The sequence below is a fragment of the Solea solea genome, chromosome 16 (genome assembly GCF_958295425.1).
Source record: "Solea solea chromosome 16, fSolSol10.1, whole genome shotgun sequence".
Taxonomy (NCBI): domain Eukaryota; kingdom Metazoa; phylum Chordata; class Actinopteri; order Pleuronectiformes; family Soleidae; genus Solea; species Solea solea.
This window is the reverse complement of record NC_081149.1, coordinates 20,465,459-20,481,882: the sequence shown is the minus strand read 5'-3', so window position 1 is coordinate 20,481,882 and position 16,424 is coordinate 20,465,459. Positions and strand designations below refer to the sequence as shown.

The 16,424-nt window shown below is 41.0% G+C and overlaps 1 protein-coding gene across 2 annotated transcripts; it reads right to left on the bottom strand.

Moving 5' to 3' along the window:
* Positions 1-215: 215 nt before the first annotated feature.
* On the bottom strand, positions 216-16,173 carry smurf1 (SMAD specific E3 ubiquitin protein ligase 1). Of its 2 annotated transcripts, none has more exons than XM_058653116.1 (18): positions 15,905-16,173; positions 10,237-10,275; positions 9,312-9,420; positions 8,997-9,130; positions 8,789-8,854; positions 8,576-8,651; positions 8,237-8,448; positions 8,037-8,121; positions 7,435-7,581; positions 6,511-6,742; positions 5,988-6,091; positions 4,663-4,777; positions 4,375-4,553; positions 4,132-4,269; positions 3,847-3,967; positions 3,474-3,675; positions 2,555-2,639; positions 216-2,461 (listed from the first exon to the last, which is right to left on the bottom strand). In XM_058653116.1, the coding sequence occupies exons 1-18, from the start codon at positions 15,957-15,959 to the stop codon at positions 2,362-2,364; spliced, it is 2,199 nt and encodes a 732-aa protein (XP_058509099.1). In that variant the 5' UTR covers positions 15,960-16,173; the 3' UTR covers positions 216-2,361. The 2 variants fall into 2 exon arrangements, with proteins under 2 accessions (XP_058509099.1, XP_058509100.1); XM_058653117.1 differs by having other exon boundaries at positions 2,555-2,630.
* Between the last annotated feature and the right edge of the window lie 251 nt (positions 16,174-16,424).

Genomic DNA, 16,424 nt, shown 5'->3' with positions numbered 1-16,424 from the left:
ATGCTGTCAACAAAGCAGTGAGGTTCGGCATGTCAACCTCGTCAGTTCAGGGGAAATAATCGTGTCTTTGATCTGTTCTCATTTTAAAGGCTGTGAAGTTTGAAAGTGGCAGCAACAATGTACTGAATAAATATTTTGATGTATGAATTGTAGAAAGCAACTCTGAACTGTGGAGGTGACCACAAATAAAAGGAAATCATACACAACACAGGGCATGTATTTTCAATTTAATTTCTTTTAATATAATCTTATTTACACTGTATTTTTCCATAAATGTTTAGTACATAGTAAGTTACAATACTCTTGCATCCATTACACAGTGAACTCAGAACCTAGAAAAAAAGCAGATTGAAATGATACTGCTTAACAGTCTTCAATCTATAACAGCTCTTAATGTTTTCCACATTACTTGCTCATCATTAAGGTTTTTGATTTTGTTTTGATTGTATGGAGAATTAATGAGCATAAAGAGATTTGTTTTTTTTCATTCATGGTGGTCTTGACGAGGATTGACTACTTTTTCCAACATTCGGACACAAAGAGATGGGCAGAGAAAATTCTGGGGCACAGAGAAACAAAAGTTGGTGAAATGGGTGATGAAACATGTATGAAAGGCTTATGACATTTTATTATACACTTCACATACAACCGACGAATTCCTGGCAACTCCTTCCTTCCAGTCCGTGTGTCTTGATTTGAAAAAAAAAAAAATGCAGGCCCTCGCTCCTCTCCCCAACTCCAGCAACGTTAGATTTTAAAAATTTAAAATAAGGGCTGGTCAAGTCAATCCCCTTCACTTCAATAAATGTAACATGGTATTTAAAACACCTACACACCAACAGTTTTCATACAATGACAAAGTATTTCACCACAATAATATGAATGTTAAAATAATGTAAAGAAATTCAATAAAACCCACTTTGTGGATTACTTGAATTGCAAGTAAACTGACCCTTCAAACTCTGGAAGAGGGGGTGATGAAGAGATTAGTGTCAGCTCTTTGTAGAGCAGATAGCAGCTTGGTCGGTAATCACTTAGTAATAAATAATAAAAATAGAGTGGATCAGAGTGGTCGCAGAAACAAACCCAAGAGACAAAAAGTTACCAAACAAGAGGAGCAGGCTCATTTGATCATTTTGTTTTTACAGCGTAACTGGGTGCCATGCCTGACACACACTCTCTCGCTCTCACACACACACACACACACACTCTCTCACACACCTATAGTCTTGAGGACACTCGTACATTTCCTAGCGCCTTAGCCTGAAGCTATGTTCAGAATCACTGTGCATTTCACACTGCACTGTTGCCGTCTTGTGATCAAGACTGATGACGGGAGAGTCACACACCACACGGTCTTTCACTACGAGGAAATCAGACTCGCATATCTTGTCACAAAAATACTTGGTCACAAAAAGATACGCAAGATGTGACACAGGGAGTCATGTATGAAACGAGGCATAATTTTGCCCAAAATATGTCTCCAGGTCTAAAAACTAATGCCGTCAGTGACCTCTGCCATGTTTTTAGATGCATTTAAATTTTTCATTCTCCTTTTTGTCATATTCCTGCTTCGGCGCAGATCGCCACACGCTCAGATCAAATTTCCAGCAAGCTAGAATTGAGATTAGGGTCTTGGTCACATCTTTGAATATTTCATACTTGTGTGTGCTAATCCAGGGGGGGATTAACCGTGACTTGCAAAATTCACAGGTGAGAGGAAAACTCCGGGCTGAAAATCACGTAGTGTGATTTAGGCTTAACCTTAACCATCAAAACCTTGACCTAATTCCAACCCTAAATCCACATTTTAACCATGCACCTCAAAACAACAAAAATGTGTCCTGACAACCATCACACACACACACATTCACACAGGCACGCGCACACATGACAGTGGTTACACATGAAGCATGAATACTAGTAAATCAATCAGCTTGTCAGACAGCCATGTTCTTCACACATCGAATTACAACATGTCTTGTTCACAGGCTCATATGTGACTGGTTGAGTGTGTCCAGTGCGACTGTAGTCAAATTTGCTGTGGCGGTTAGGCATTCTGAAGAATGACATCATAGCTTGTTAAAACTGAAGGATAAAAATGCTTCTTCAAAACATTTGAAAAATTTTAAAATACCCTCGACCCCTCCTGCTGTGCTTCCTCCTCCTTTGACTACCAACAGTTCGGTGGTGAAGAGGCGGCAAGAGACTGTTCTTGTGATGCTTGGCTGCTCTGTATACTTGCTGTATACTTGATTTTTCTGTTAATGTGTGTGTGTGTGTGTGCATATGTAAAATGTCAAAGAGTTGTGTGCAAGCACAGGTGTGACTGTGTCTGTTCATTTGGGAGTTGTGGATTCATCACTCCACAGCAAAGCCGCAGGTCTCCTCCACAGCCGTCAGCAGTTTCTCATAAAGTTTCTCATAAGACTCGTAGGGTGGGATGTCTATCCTGTTAAAACTAGAGACCCAAAAGAAAAAGAACATTAGTGACTCGAGGACAGAAATAAATGCAGATTAAAGGAGGGTATTTCTTTCTTCTGTGTGTTCTTACCATGTGTGAGCCTTGGGTAGATTATCTGTGTTGGCATCTATCAAGTGGATGGTAAAGAGCCTTGGTCCTGCAGAACCTGTAGAACCTTACACACATACATTCTAGTTATCACTGCTCATTTCTGGTACATGGAGCATTACATAGTATCTAAAACAAGAACATGCATCATTACAAGTCAAATTAAAGCTAAAAATGGTACCATACTTTTATCGGACTGGCTTGAAAATTAATTTTAATTTTAAGTGCAAATACAACTATTTAAAATGCGTGCGATACATAAACTAGCAGTGCAAAGAGGTTGTCAAATTTGTTTTAATTGAACTGGTTTTACTACTATATAGGTTTACATTGTCCAACAATAAAACATTAGCTAGGGATTTATCACTTGCAGATAATCAAAAAACTGACTTCAGTTAGGAATAGTTTGAAATAGGAACAGGAGTTTGAAACACTATCTGCTAATGCATGTGAAAGTTCTTATTCATCCAGGTCAATGTATCTTAACAAGTTTAAATAGGGTTAACAGGGCCAGATTACAGATAAATTCAATTGCTTATATGGAAAGTCTTGAAGAAACTATCTTTTCATCTATAGCTATAATCAAATAAAGGATTGTTTAATAAATTACGAGTTCATCAAGTTTTCTCTTACAATGTTTTTCACTATTTTGGTCATTTGTGTGGATAAATAGCTCATAGCTTGCAGATCGGTTACAGTTAGTTAATGATGTCCTAAATATTCCAATAATGCACATTCATGACTAATGTAGCACTATCGAGCTCATGCATATACGTTTCTGAACATTTCAAACCATCTGCTGTAATTGTATGCAATTATAATAACTCCAATGTATATAAAAGTGTTGTATAATAGGTGTGTGTGTGTGTGTGTGTGGTATCCAAGCCAGTGCATGACCCACCCTGCAGTGCTTTAAACCCCTGTAATGGGACTCTGGTGGAGCCTGTGACAAACTGCAGCAGACGTCCTCTTCTCTCCTCACTGAAGGCCTCCACTGCCTGCCAGAACCACCGCACCACGTTGCTTTCACTGGTGCAGTGTTTTAAGCGGGTGTTCGTCTTCCAGTCCGCAAGGTCAATCTTCCCCAACCCTCCGATGATCAACTGGACGAGGAGGAGAGGCAAAGGTGACCCAATATAAACACAAACAATTCAAACTACTTGCAGAAGATTATATCAAGGTGGCTTTTTTAACTGTTCTTCTCTCTTTTGTGTCCAAAACTGAAAAAAAGCACATGTGCAATATACAATATACGTTCACTGCATCACATGTACCTCGAGTTCTTTATGGTCAAAAGGTTTGAGGAGGTGCTGGGGGATGAGCTCACTGAATCCCTTCTGTAAAGCCAGAAACTGGGCTTCAATTCCTCGCATAAATCTCCAGTTCACATAAAGTCTGAAAAACACAAATGCACATGATGTAAGCCAAGTAAACATAAAATACAAGTACTGCAAAAGAATTGTGCACAGTAGCTCTTTATTGTATCTACTCTGTATCTGGGGCACTATTTGGATAACATCCCCAAAATAGATGAAACATTACGGTCTCATTGTCCTTACCTTACATATTCTTTCTTGTTCTCCTCAGTAACGGGAATATTACGCCCATTAGGTTTGAGTTCATGTTGTGAAAACTTTCCAAAGGCATTGTGCTCCACGCAGAATGTATGGTCAAGGACTGATGTGATGTCGTTCTCTCTGCAGAAAGTTTATGAGTTAATAACACTGTAAGAGGAAAAACACTATCCATCTGGAGAGGAACAGTGCCCAACTTAAAATAATCCTGATAAAATGCGTGCTCACAATATCCAGACGAGGCTCTTGTGCAACTCCGGGTCTGTGGTCTCCAGGTCGTTGAGCTGAATGGGTTTGCCTAACAACTGTTTGTAAAAGGGCAACGTGAAGCTCCCGTTGATGTAGTGACCGTGGAAAACTGCAAGGCCCATCACACGACCCACAAAATGAAAATACGACAGGTGGTCCTGAAAGAGGGCAACGCAAAGGAGGACACGGGCACAGTCAGTCTTGTGTATGTCAGCTGTGGGGTGCTTTGTGCGCCTACTGTATGTGTGCTAGTTTGTGTGAACTCACAGGGTTGATGGAGGAGTCAGGGTTGATCTGTAGTGTGTAGATATTGTCCGTGGAGTACTGGAACAGGCCATAATATGGGTTCAACATCTCATGACACAGCAGGTACAGCCACTCCCTATAGACAACCAGCAACATGATTAAAACCTGGAAATAATGAGAAAACCAAAAAACAACAACAACAACAAAAACCAACAGCACTGAGTATGTTACATACAGTCTTTGCAGCAACTCACACCTGGGGTATATACAGTATTAGAACCATGCAGAATATCTTTTATATTCCTATGTTCATGTCTATCACCTGGTTTGATTGTGTTCAATATTTGTACGAGCAGTCTCTACACAATAGAGCACGGAGGATTCCGGCAGATCCATGTCATGTCCTGTACCATGAATACGGACTAACCTGCCAGATGAGTCAGAGTCCCAAAGGGTGCGTTCAACCACATATAAGTCCTCATGAAATGGCACTCGGAGGCCTAGTAGCTTCCACATATTTACATATTTCTATTTAAAAACGAGCAGCAAGGGAAGGTCTTGGTGCCACATTGACTGGCATTTAGAGTAGCAGTTAGCTCTTGATGGGTGGTACTGCTGCGACTCAGCATGACAACGTGGCTAAACACGGGAAACTGCCTACTCTCTGCAGTGGAGGACTTCTCACCACCGCTGTCGCCTATGTGTTAATAGAAGAGGAAGCTGAGAGGGATGTTTCTGAGGAAGAGGTTGAGGATGAGAACATTTTTTCAGTGAGGAAATCTATGTTAAAACCAGTATGTGTAATGAGGAGGGACATACCAGAGAAAACAATGTTTCTCTAATGCCATGTGCATTTCTTGTGCAGTATTTTTGTGCAATTTTGTGACCTGCTAGTGTGTGTGCGCTTTTTACTTAAATTCCATCTAAGCCCAAGAAACAATTCTTCAAGGGGAAAATGAAAAAGTAAATCACATCCTATTTCCTCTTTGCAAAACAATGTTGGCAATATTGCACAAGTACAACAATTTAAGATGACACAGGAAAACCCGTTTAGCCAAACACTTTCAGCATGCTTAATAACAGGAACACCAATGCGGTGGGGTTTAGCAATCCAACCACACTCTGCACCAAATAAGTTCATTACTTACATTGACTTAATTAAATAAATAAATAGAGACATAGCACTTTAGAATCTGTGAATTTAAGCTACTTAGCCAGTTAAATTTTGATTTCAAAGAACTTCAAATACAGACAATGTGAAGGTAACAACTTGTTTTCTAGTAAACTGTTTCCAACTATATCATATATCTAAACCAGGGAGATTAATCAGTGCGAGTGTGAATTACCTGGCCACCCCACCATAATCCAGGCCCTCCTCTCCTCTGAACTTTACCATAAGACGCTTCTTCAGGTCTTTGGGCCTCATCTTCATTATTTGTCGATACGACTCCTGCATCAACAGAGAAAACATCAACACAAACACACATCACCAGATACTCATGAGAGGCAAAAGAAACCGCAACACAGCTCTTTAGCTCAGTCACAATCAGTGCTGTCAATCAATCAGTGCAGAGAGAGAAACACTGAAATAATGCTTTGTTGTGACTGGTGCAGGAGTCACGAGAGGAGCGAGTGTAAATGTACTGTACGTGTAAATCAAAACGTCACACACCACTGCATTTGTACAACCGTCCGATATGAGTCTCATACCGACTCTACATGTCGGTATGAGAGAGAGATTTTATCTTCTTAGTCATGCAGGTTCTTTCACAGCCGGTTTAGCCGGGTGAACATTTTGTTATGCTTGCATAATAACAATAAAGAATCTTGAATCTTGAATCTTGAATTTATGTAAGTTCGTGCACCCACCTCGAAGATCTCCTCTCTGGACACTTCTATGCGACAATGTCCTGCTTGAGGCTGCTGCAAAGACAGCTCGTGCCGCAGGAGCTTCAACTTATGGACCAGGTCTCTTTCGTAGCGCGCTGCCACGTCTCCTTCTCCTCCTCCACTACCACCACCCACTCCTCCACCTCCCCCATCCTCACCCCCCATATCCATTTGGGGGGTTTGGGAGGATTCCTTTGCTTGGGATTGCTGGCTGAAAATGGGGAGGTGCAGATAAGGACGGGGGAAGGACAGCATGAGGAGAGAGAGATATACCAGGTAAGAGATAAGGTGAAAAAAAAAATAAATAAATAAAAGAAAGGCAGAAGGGATAACACACTCAGTACGTTTGCATGTTAGAACAAAACTAATTATTGCCCTAGTTCTTCTAAAATGGGAGTTTTAAAATAAATGTAAGCATGTTAGCCAGAATCAAATTTCTTAAAGTTTAACATACTCATGCACTCAGATAAAGCACTTGGGTGTCAAATCACAATTGCAAATTTCAACCGTGTACTCTGCAAATACAAAAAAAACAGTGCTGGCCCAAAGACGATAGAAGAAGCCAGTACATAAACGAAGAAGACATCAGCAAGAATCTAAATCCACAGTGGTGTTCTTCATTTGATAAAACTATTCCCTGCTAAAAAAAACAAAAACGCCTACAGCAGCTTCACTTATTACAAAGCCACATTTCTGTAAATCACACTCTTCAGCATTAAAAACAAGAGCTGATAAATGTTAGCAGGTCATGGTCACATCCTGTCTGAGTTCAGCTTTGTGGCAGTGACAGAACAGATTAACAACAGATTATTCCTGAAACGACTTATTGTGTCAGGATGTGCAACACCCAGACGCAGTCGCGAGTCTGACACAAGTTTTTCAAGAGTGTGTGCATTCCTGTACCTGATAATTGTGTGTAGGCGTGGGTCTGTGAACTGTGTGGTTCGGTTGTTGTGATCCACAAAGTAGATCCGACCTGACACAGTGCTTCGGACCTCCCAGCCCACTGGCAACGGACCAAGCTCCTCACAGCTGACACTGGCCAGGTCTCTATAACAGGGACAAATAATAACAGTGAGACTTACTGTGCACTATTCTCACCATCTTTTATAATCCCTCATACTGAATGGTATGTAGTAAGGATCGGTGTGATCCTTACTACCGACCAAAACCCAGACCCCATGAGGCCCAAGAAAACAAGAAGAGAAAATCCCCATAATCTGTGTACATACTGCAGCATTTGTGCTCCTATATATGTAGGGATGCATGAGCTGATACTAATGCTAAAATGAGGACCACCTTTCATACATGCTGGATCTAAATCAGTCATGCAAAACAGAATGACCATTTAATGACATAGAATTACATATATGCTACTACAGAATATAACTGCATTGTCCTTTACAACTAAAAAGACCTAATTTCTCAGCAAGGGTTCATTCTGGGACCACCCCATGTCAGTTTATGCTAGGACAAGGCGCAAGTGAAGTGGGATGTATTTGTACCGTGGTATCCGAGGATCGTGCCAGGTACTGACGCCCGTCTGTGTATGAAGGAAGTACACCTGGCCCTGGACTGTTGTTCGTTGCTCTGTTTTATTAAGAAAGATAGAAGTTGGATAAAAAAAAAAAAAAAGAGATTTGGGTCAGACAAATATTTAGTAGTAGAGTAACAACAGGATATGGTCTGAAAATTGTTGACTGACCGTATCCCTCTGGTAGGTCAGGCGGTTGATGACCGTGAGGTCTGTTCTGAGGGGTGTGGCCATGACTTCTGGAGTCCTGCCCTCTGATTCGCTGAGTCTGAAGACGGCTCTCCTGACTGGGCGAATCGAGCCGGCAGTTCCCGCCCCCCGCCGCACCAGTGGGGTCAGAGTAGGGCAGTGGCTCTTCACTGAAACATCCCTCAAATACAGGCCTGTATACCAACCACACAAACGTTAATGAAGCTAAACATGGAACTACCTTTCAGAGAACAAATAACATAATAAAAGCATTAAGTAATAAGATGAAAAACGTCATAATGCGACCGGTGACTCACTCACCCATCGTTTTCAAGCAGTCCTCTGCAGTCCACCACAGGGCCTCCGCTACCGATACGGTCTCGTGTCTGTAAACTCACTGGAAACAAGCAGGTGGTAAAGTTCCGAATGATGCCGGTCAGCATTTGTGTGTGTGACACAGAGGGAGGGCAGATTATTAACAGAGAGAGCAAAGAGACATGAAGAGAAAGCAACAGATAACATGTCCAGCCTTACCAACAATCTGTCCCCGCACTGCATCGCTGTCTGAGGGATTGAGCTTACATAGATCTAAACGCTGGTCTGTAAAGAGAGGGCAACCTTATTTTGTACAATTCCACACCTGTGCTTAAATAAACCTAGACAACTTAACATACTGTATTGTTTGTGCGTATGAATGAATGAACTAATATCTGAAAATGGACTGGAAAGAAGATAGACTTACATCCTGTGTCTTTTAGTCTGCTTATAGCATTGGACAGAAGTCGTATACAGCCCAGGAAGCCTGCCCCCTGTCGTTTATGAATCTTTTTGTGGTTCCATATACTTATGGTGATGGAGTCTGTCTTTCCAATGTAGCTGAAAAAGAGACAAAATGGACCTTTAGTCTTAACAAATAAAACACAAAACCTTTACATTTATTACACAAGCACAACCATAAACACCTATTTATGAACTGTGAACTTAGGGCCTGGCGATCATCACAGTAATGTGTTTCAAATCAGTCAATATCCATAATTATCAGGAAAAGAGGACTCACAGGTCATAGTGCTGATTCCATTTGGGATCCAGTGTGCTTTTGACTGTGTCTGTCGAGTGGCATTGACCTGATCCGTCCACCACAACTTTGGCAAATGGATCTGGCAGACCTGTAAATAATTAAAATGAAGAATTTGCACTGGCCAAATTAACTCACATAGAATGCAGTAATAGAGTGTGGAACATAACACTCTTCACAATAACACCCAGCTCCATATTTGTGAAGACAATTAGCTGAACAACTGACAAAAAAAAAAACAGTGTAACTGCTCGACATCCATACTACTCCATTATCTTTCGATGCACATTAATATTTACATTCTGCTCCGGACATCCCTGTCCTCAACACTACCCTGGCTTTATAGAGCCTCTATGATGGTAAAGACATTTGGAAACAATGACTCAGTTACTCGCATTCACTTCCTGATTGGTTCTGATCACCTGTGACTCAACTATCAGCTGTGAATGTTAATCTACAGTAATATTTACTTTCAGTTTCACCTCTTTGTTGTTACCCTTACATTTTACCATTGTTACTTTTTATTACTTTTTAGTAATACTTTTGAAACGGAGCAAACAACTGCAGAAAAGGGGATTTAGCCTTCTGTTTACACTAGCATGTGCACGCCCAGCATACCTAAACGGTCACATTATATACACTTTTTTAGGCGTAGTAGAATGGACACATGAAGTTTTGAGAATATGGACAAATGTCTGATTGCGTCTCAGTAACTGGGGTCCACTCACTAATGGCTGTGACAAGTCAACACTTTTCCTCCCTGCTATGAGGGAAGAGTGTTAATGCACACGATCATAACACAGCAACTGAGCAACGCCAGTGTTGATCCTTAATGAAATGCATCATCTCGTCATTACCATACATCATAAAGTCAGATTAATGCACATGAAAATGAGCAGGTACTTACGAAAGAAGTCTTTCTTTGCAAGGTTCTTGGCACATAATACTGCAAAACAAAAAAAGCATTATAAACAAAATGCCATGGCACAGAAATATGTAAATGATCTCAGCGTGTGTAGGCTGATACAAGTGGATGTTGACGCAGATTAAAACATGCGAGGACAAAGAATGCTGGTGAGTATAATATATGAATGCCAGAGGATGCTAAGAAACAAATAAATATGTGATATGCAGACAGGGTGAGCAGCAAAGTACAGGCTGGTGTCATGACCACTGCACACATAAACTCGCAAACAGGCCGCCTACAGTGAGAGAGGCCGAATGCCTCCTCTGCCACATCATCTTTGTGGATTCAGAGAGCAGCTCTGAACTGACTGACCAAGACAATGTGGATTTGTGAGTCTGTGCTAAGCATTCGGTTTGTGTGTGTGGGTGAGTGTGTTAGTTTGCCAGACAGCCTGTGTGGTGCAACAGTTGGCATATGTCACCCTGGGCTGCAGTAATATTAGGGGGGAAAAACACAACACAACAGAACCACAATAAGACAGCTTTTAGAAACACACTTGTGTCCAGTCTGTCACAGTACAAGTCCTAATCATAACTGTGGGAACTGTGGCACATGCACAGAGCACCAGGGCGAGTCTGACTCTGGTTCGACTGAAGGTATACATAATAATAATTTGACTCCCACTCACACTATCTGGATGTGTTTGTTTGAAATTTGATTTAGTACAATTTCTGTCATATTAACGGTTTACATGTATTCCAAAAGTATTTTTTTTGTTGGACTAAAACAATCGTTTGTTGTTGTTTGTTTGTTTCTAATGTCATGTAAAACTTCTGACTGACAGTTATTCAAAATAGACTGCCAGGTTTTATAGCCAGGAACAAATAGGAAACTATGACTAATGTCTCTGCTCATTCAGGATAAGACAAATGAAAGCACGTCATCTGCCTAGAGGTGTAACATAATGTGGCTATAGGGATGTGGATACGGAGTTTCTTCACATGCCATTGCAGGTCAGTTTCCTCCTGAATGCATCTTTAAAAAAAAAAAAGAGTCAGCTAATCAAATCTCACTTTGTCTATTTTCCAATGATTTCGGTTTCAAGTCAAAACAACAACTGCTTCACCTTTTTCAATATGAATTTTTCAATTAGTTTGTAGACTAAATGACACAAATTATCCGACTACGTATATATAATATTTATAAAATTGTAGATTCATTAATTTATAAATACGTAAATGCAACTCATACCAGTTAAACAATTGCGGGGTGATACTGGCTACATTTCAGAACTAGAGGTTTTTGTTACCGTCTAGACTCTGAGGAACAAAAGCTGTCTGGTGAGCTTCACCACCTGAACACTTAATCACAGCTTTGAAATGCAATTAAAATCTGGCATGGTTTCGTTTGGCCCAGGCACCCATCTGGGAAGTCGGTCAGTCAGCCGCTGGTTGAGGATGTGGTGACTGTGGTGGTGTACATGTGTCTGGCACAGCCTGGTCTATTTCCTGTGATTAACCCATGGAGAATGGCGGCAGAATATCCTTCCCTCTTATTCATCATCCGCTTTGAATCCTCCTCCTTGTCCTCGTCCTCCCCCTGACTCACACATTCCATAGCAAGACCTCATCTTTTCTACACAGACTCAATAAAAGAAACACAACGACAGAGGGAATCAGATTTCTAGTTTGCCCCTGCCTCCTCTTCCTGAGTAGCAGGAGAGGACTTTCTCTGTCACTGTCATTCCTGTGCTCTCCTCCCCTTTCACCCGCCAATCTCTTACCAGAGACAGGAGACACCCCTTCTTTAAACCCCCCTCCCTCTCTTTCAGCCTCTTGACCAGCTCCTCTGTGGCACTGAATGTGTAACAGGCCCTCTCTCTGCACCTCAGGAAACTCCTTATTCTGTCAAGGTCATGGCTGCTAAAGGCACATATGCAGCCACAGCTCCGCTGGTTCTCAATTTCCTCCACTGCCACTTTTTTTTGGCATTTATGTCCTCTCTAAAAAAGAAAAACAGAGTGAGCAGTTCCTATAGAAGGTGGAAGTTACATGTACATGTTTGGAGCTCAAATAACCACCTCTCACGAATACTTCCAGGGTTTGCAGTTTTACTTTACTCTTGCAGCAAAATTATTATATTATTTGGATAAACGACAAGAGCCATAAAAGTGTAGAAACTATGACGTTAATTTAAACGAAATTAAAGATAATGGTCAATTACTGTTGCAAAGACGCCAAAGTGCTGTGTGTTCAGATTGATGATCCTGATGATCACAGCTTGAACACTTTGAATGCTGCAAACACTCTGAAGCTGAATAGAGCAGTTAAAAATGCACTCACAGATTTCCAAGTAAATTAGAGATGACCCACAAGAGATTATAACACTGTAGTTTCCTGTGTAACCTTTTAATTCATTCTTTATTTCTCCAAATATGACTCATTCTTCCACATTTCTGCTCTCTGTGAGAATCACCTGCTGTCCACCCAAAGGCCTGTGCTGGTGCTTTGACGATTTGGTGTTCAATCCAACTAACAGCCACAAAAACCTTGAGCGCCACGCGTTGCTTCTGTGAGCAACTCAACAAAATCCTGCTGAATCCCTAATTCTAACATTCATTCAAGCACATTACTCACAACAAAGCCTCCTTTTTATAAACATGCACACCCCTTTCTCTACTTATTGGCCCATTTATTTGCTGCATCTTGCTTGGCTCTGACCGTGTCTCTGCATTCCTCTTCACTTTATCAAAGAATAATTAAACATGACAACAAATCTGATTTAAGGCGTTTGTGCCAGTGTCAGTGTTTACTATCAATACATACACCCTTCTATGCAAGATGTGCAAGAGTACTGACAATAGCTTCCCTGAAAAGTGAAAATATTGTACATTCAAATCTCAATGGGTCAGGTAAGGATAACTTCTCTTATACTATGACCATTTCTCCTCCGGCTCATCTCATCTCATCCCCACGAAGGGATGACAGAGACAGAAAGACACAACAACCAGTTCTTACTTGGCTAATACACGTCAATATAAACACAACCTAATCTCTCAAATGTGAATCAATGCCAAACTTGCCTGGTCTTCGTCTGTGTTGCTGCCAAAGACATACAGGCCTTTCCAATGTAGGCCAAACAACCCCTCTTTCTGACAGACTAAACAGAGTGAACGCCAGCCAAGCGGCATTGCACCCCCATTGGCTCACCACACATTCCTTAACCAATTAGAATTCCACTCATACCTGTGGGGGGCGGGACACAATCACCAGCAACAACCTCTGTTTGCATCCAAGCTGAACTAATGAGTAACTGGTTCACAACATGCCAACACAGATACACACATGTACAGCCTAACCCTTAATCTAACCTAACATGAACCCAAGTCTAACCCTGAAATTAAAACCTAATCTGAACCCTCAAAACCCTTTACACTTGTGAGGATCAAAATTCAAGCTTTAATGTTTTGGGGTGTTTTTTTTTTTTTTTTAAAGACTTATGTACACACAATTAAGTCTTTAGTGACTCTTTTGTATTTTATTTAACATTAAGACAAAATAGGGATTCAGTGTATAATGTCCATTGTCAGTTTTTCTACTGTTTACTTAACCAGTGTTCTCCTGTCAGTTTTGCTGCTTAATGGCATATGCATTCATAAGACTGAGATGTTTATTTTGGGGGGGGGGGGGGGGTCATATGTGAATAACAGTGTCAGACCCATGAATCCATCTTTTGTCAAAACATGAGGTTTGCTCTGTCAGCACTATTCCAGTTTTAGAAGAACATGTTCAGAAGAGGAGGGACAGAAAATAAAATAAAAATGTTGTATGTGATGGGCATTTTTAGACAGCACATAATTTTTATGCAAAAAACATCCATCACAATCATACACTTGGTCTGCCTTTCTACACCCACAGTCTGTCAGTAAGCAACATTTCATGTGCACTTCTTTGCTCAGTTATGAATCAGAAAGACAAGACATCTGCCCAGCGGCACAGAACAGTCATTACCATTTGAATAGAGGTCCCTGGATGCCCAGTGGGGTCACATTAGCTACAGTGAAAACCATTGTTACAGCTGTGCATGTGACTCAGTTTGAGTGGAGTGTATCATGACTGTGTGTAAGAGCCAGTGGAACAGCGGAAGCGTTAACGTGAGAGATGGAGATTTGTATGTGCCCTGAAGAGGAGAATCTGACCCAAAAACAAACAATATGTTTTAGTGTACACTGTTTCCAGAGAACTTCAAGAAGTTAAAATTCATTATAGGCTTTCTGTACAGACTCAAAATCTGTTTCTCTATGCCTTGGGTCAGTGGCATCTTTCGCTTTCTGGTTGTCTTTGGCAAAACCATTTACCATGTCATCCACCTTGTCCAGACTTGACCCACAGCACGTACCACTAATTTTAAACATTTCAGTGTGATTGGCCAACCCTAACTTTGCAAAGGCTACAAGAATGGTACATTTTTTAGTTATCCCAGGTACATTTCCTGCTTACTTAAATCAGTTTCCTTTCTTACAGGGAATTCATAATCTCAGGTCTGACAATCATCTTCAGAGTAAAGTGGTAAATCAAATTAATTATGAAGTACTCTCATTTAATGTCCTATGTTCCAATGTAGTCTTTTCTTACAGACCCATGGTCCAATCAAATAAATATTAGATAACAAATGTCATGTATTTATTTTTTGATGTATGAACACATAATAACAATAAACAAGTCTGATTCTGAAACTTATATTTGTCTCCCCCTTTAAAATATGTCAAACAAAGAACAAAGGAAGTTGTCACTGCTAGAGGCAAATGCTTTAATTAACTGATGTACGAATGTTTAATTATTGCTCCCTGTACTATTCGTATTTATTGATGTCTGGTGTTATGTTAACGTGGTTGTTCAACACATGCTACTACTTAGCATGTCTTGGCTAGGACTCACTTGTAAAAGAGATTCCAATTTGAATGCGACTTTCTGACACAATTAAGGTTAAATAACACGAATACATAAAAACGTTTCAGGACAAGTTCAGCGAGTCACAGACATTTGTCTAGCCACAGCTGACACGACACCGAATTCACAATCGATAGTCATGGCTAATATATGGTAGCAGGTCACATCTTCCATTAGAATCAATTTACAGAAAGCCTGTGGGTCAAAGTAATCAGCATTCTTTATTCAGGGTTCGTCGCATTCAGATCAGGCGATGGTGATGGGCTAGTGGTCAGCACACAAACGAAAAACTGGGTGTAGCGTTAGCTAGTGAGCGTTAGCAGTCAACAATGTTACGATTAGCCAACGCGGGCTGGCTAAGCGAGGGGTTTGCGTTAGCAGTGGATAAAGTTTCTGGATGGGACTTTAAAGTAACCTGAAAACAACTGGACAGTGGGACATGTGAGGACAGCGAGTCACACAGCTTTCACAGTGTCTGTCCTTTCGGCTATTTCGCTAGCATCTCAGCTAACAAGCTAGCACTTGTACCTCTGTGTTTGCCACACAAAAACCGGATGTTTGGGCAAACGGCAGAGCCGAGAGCTGCACGGACGCGCCGCGGTGTCTCGGTTACCAATGATACCAACACTAAACATCAGCAGTAAGTGGGAGGAAAGTATTGAGCTCTTGATAAAACATGCTCGATAAGCTCTTTCTTTCGGTCTCGGGTTTTTTTTTACCTGTCAGTCGGATTTTGATGCTGGACCCGTTCCTCCTAGTCCCAGGATTCGACATCACTCCGGGAAAGCAGATCACAAACTTCCCGTCTCCCAAAAACACAGTTTCACCACTCAATGGGCACACGGATATCCACAGTCTCCAATCATGCGCTTTGTTTTTGCTCTCCTTGCGGGTTAAATTGTATTATTTCATCGCAAAGTCCTGCGCTCCTTTGAAGCCCGACAACACTGGAGAACATTTTCGGGCAGGCTCAAGCACGTACTGACGTCATGTTCTTAATGGGTAAAACGTTTACGTGCTCGTGTCTGGGAAGCGTGGGCGTTCCCGAGAATACAGGCTCTTCCCAGCACAACACTCAAGCCTTATCTTTACTTTTTCTTTTGTTTTTAGATACATTTTACTTTTGTTTGTAGATTCATTTTCATGTTTATTTAGACCATTTGACTAGTCACAACGCTCATTACACACTAGAGTTTTAAGATGAATGTACATACATATACATATATATGTATATATATA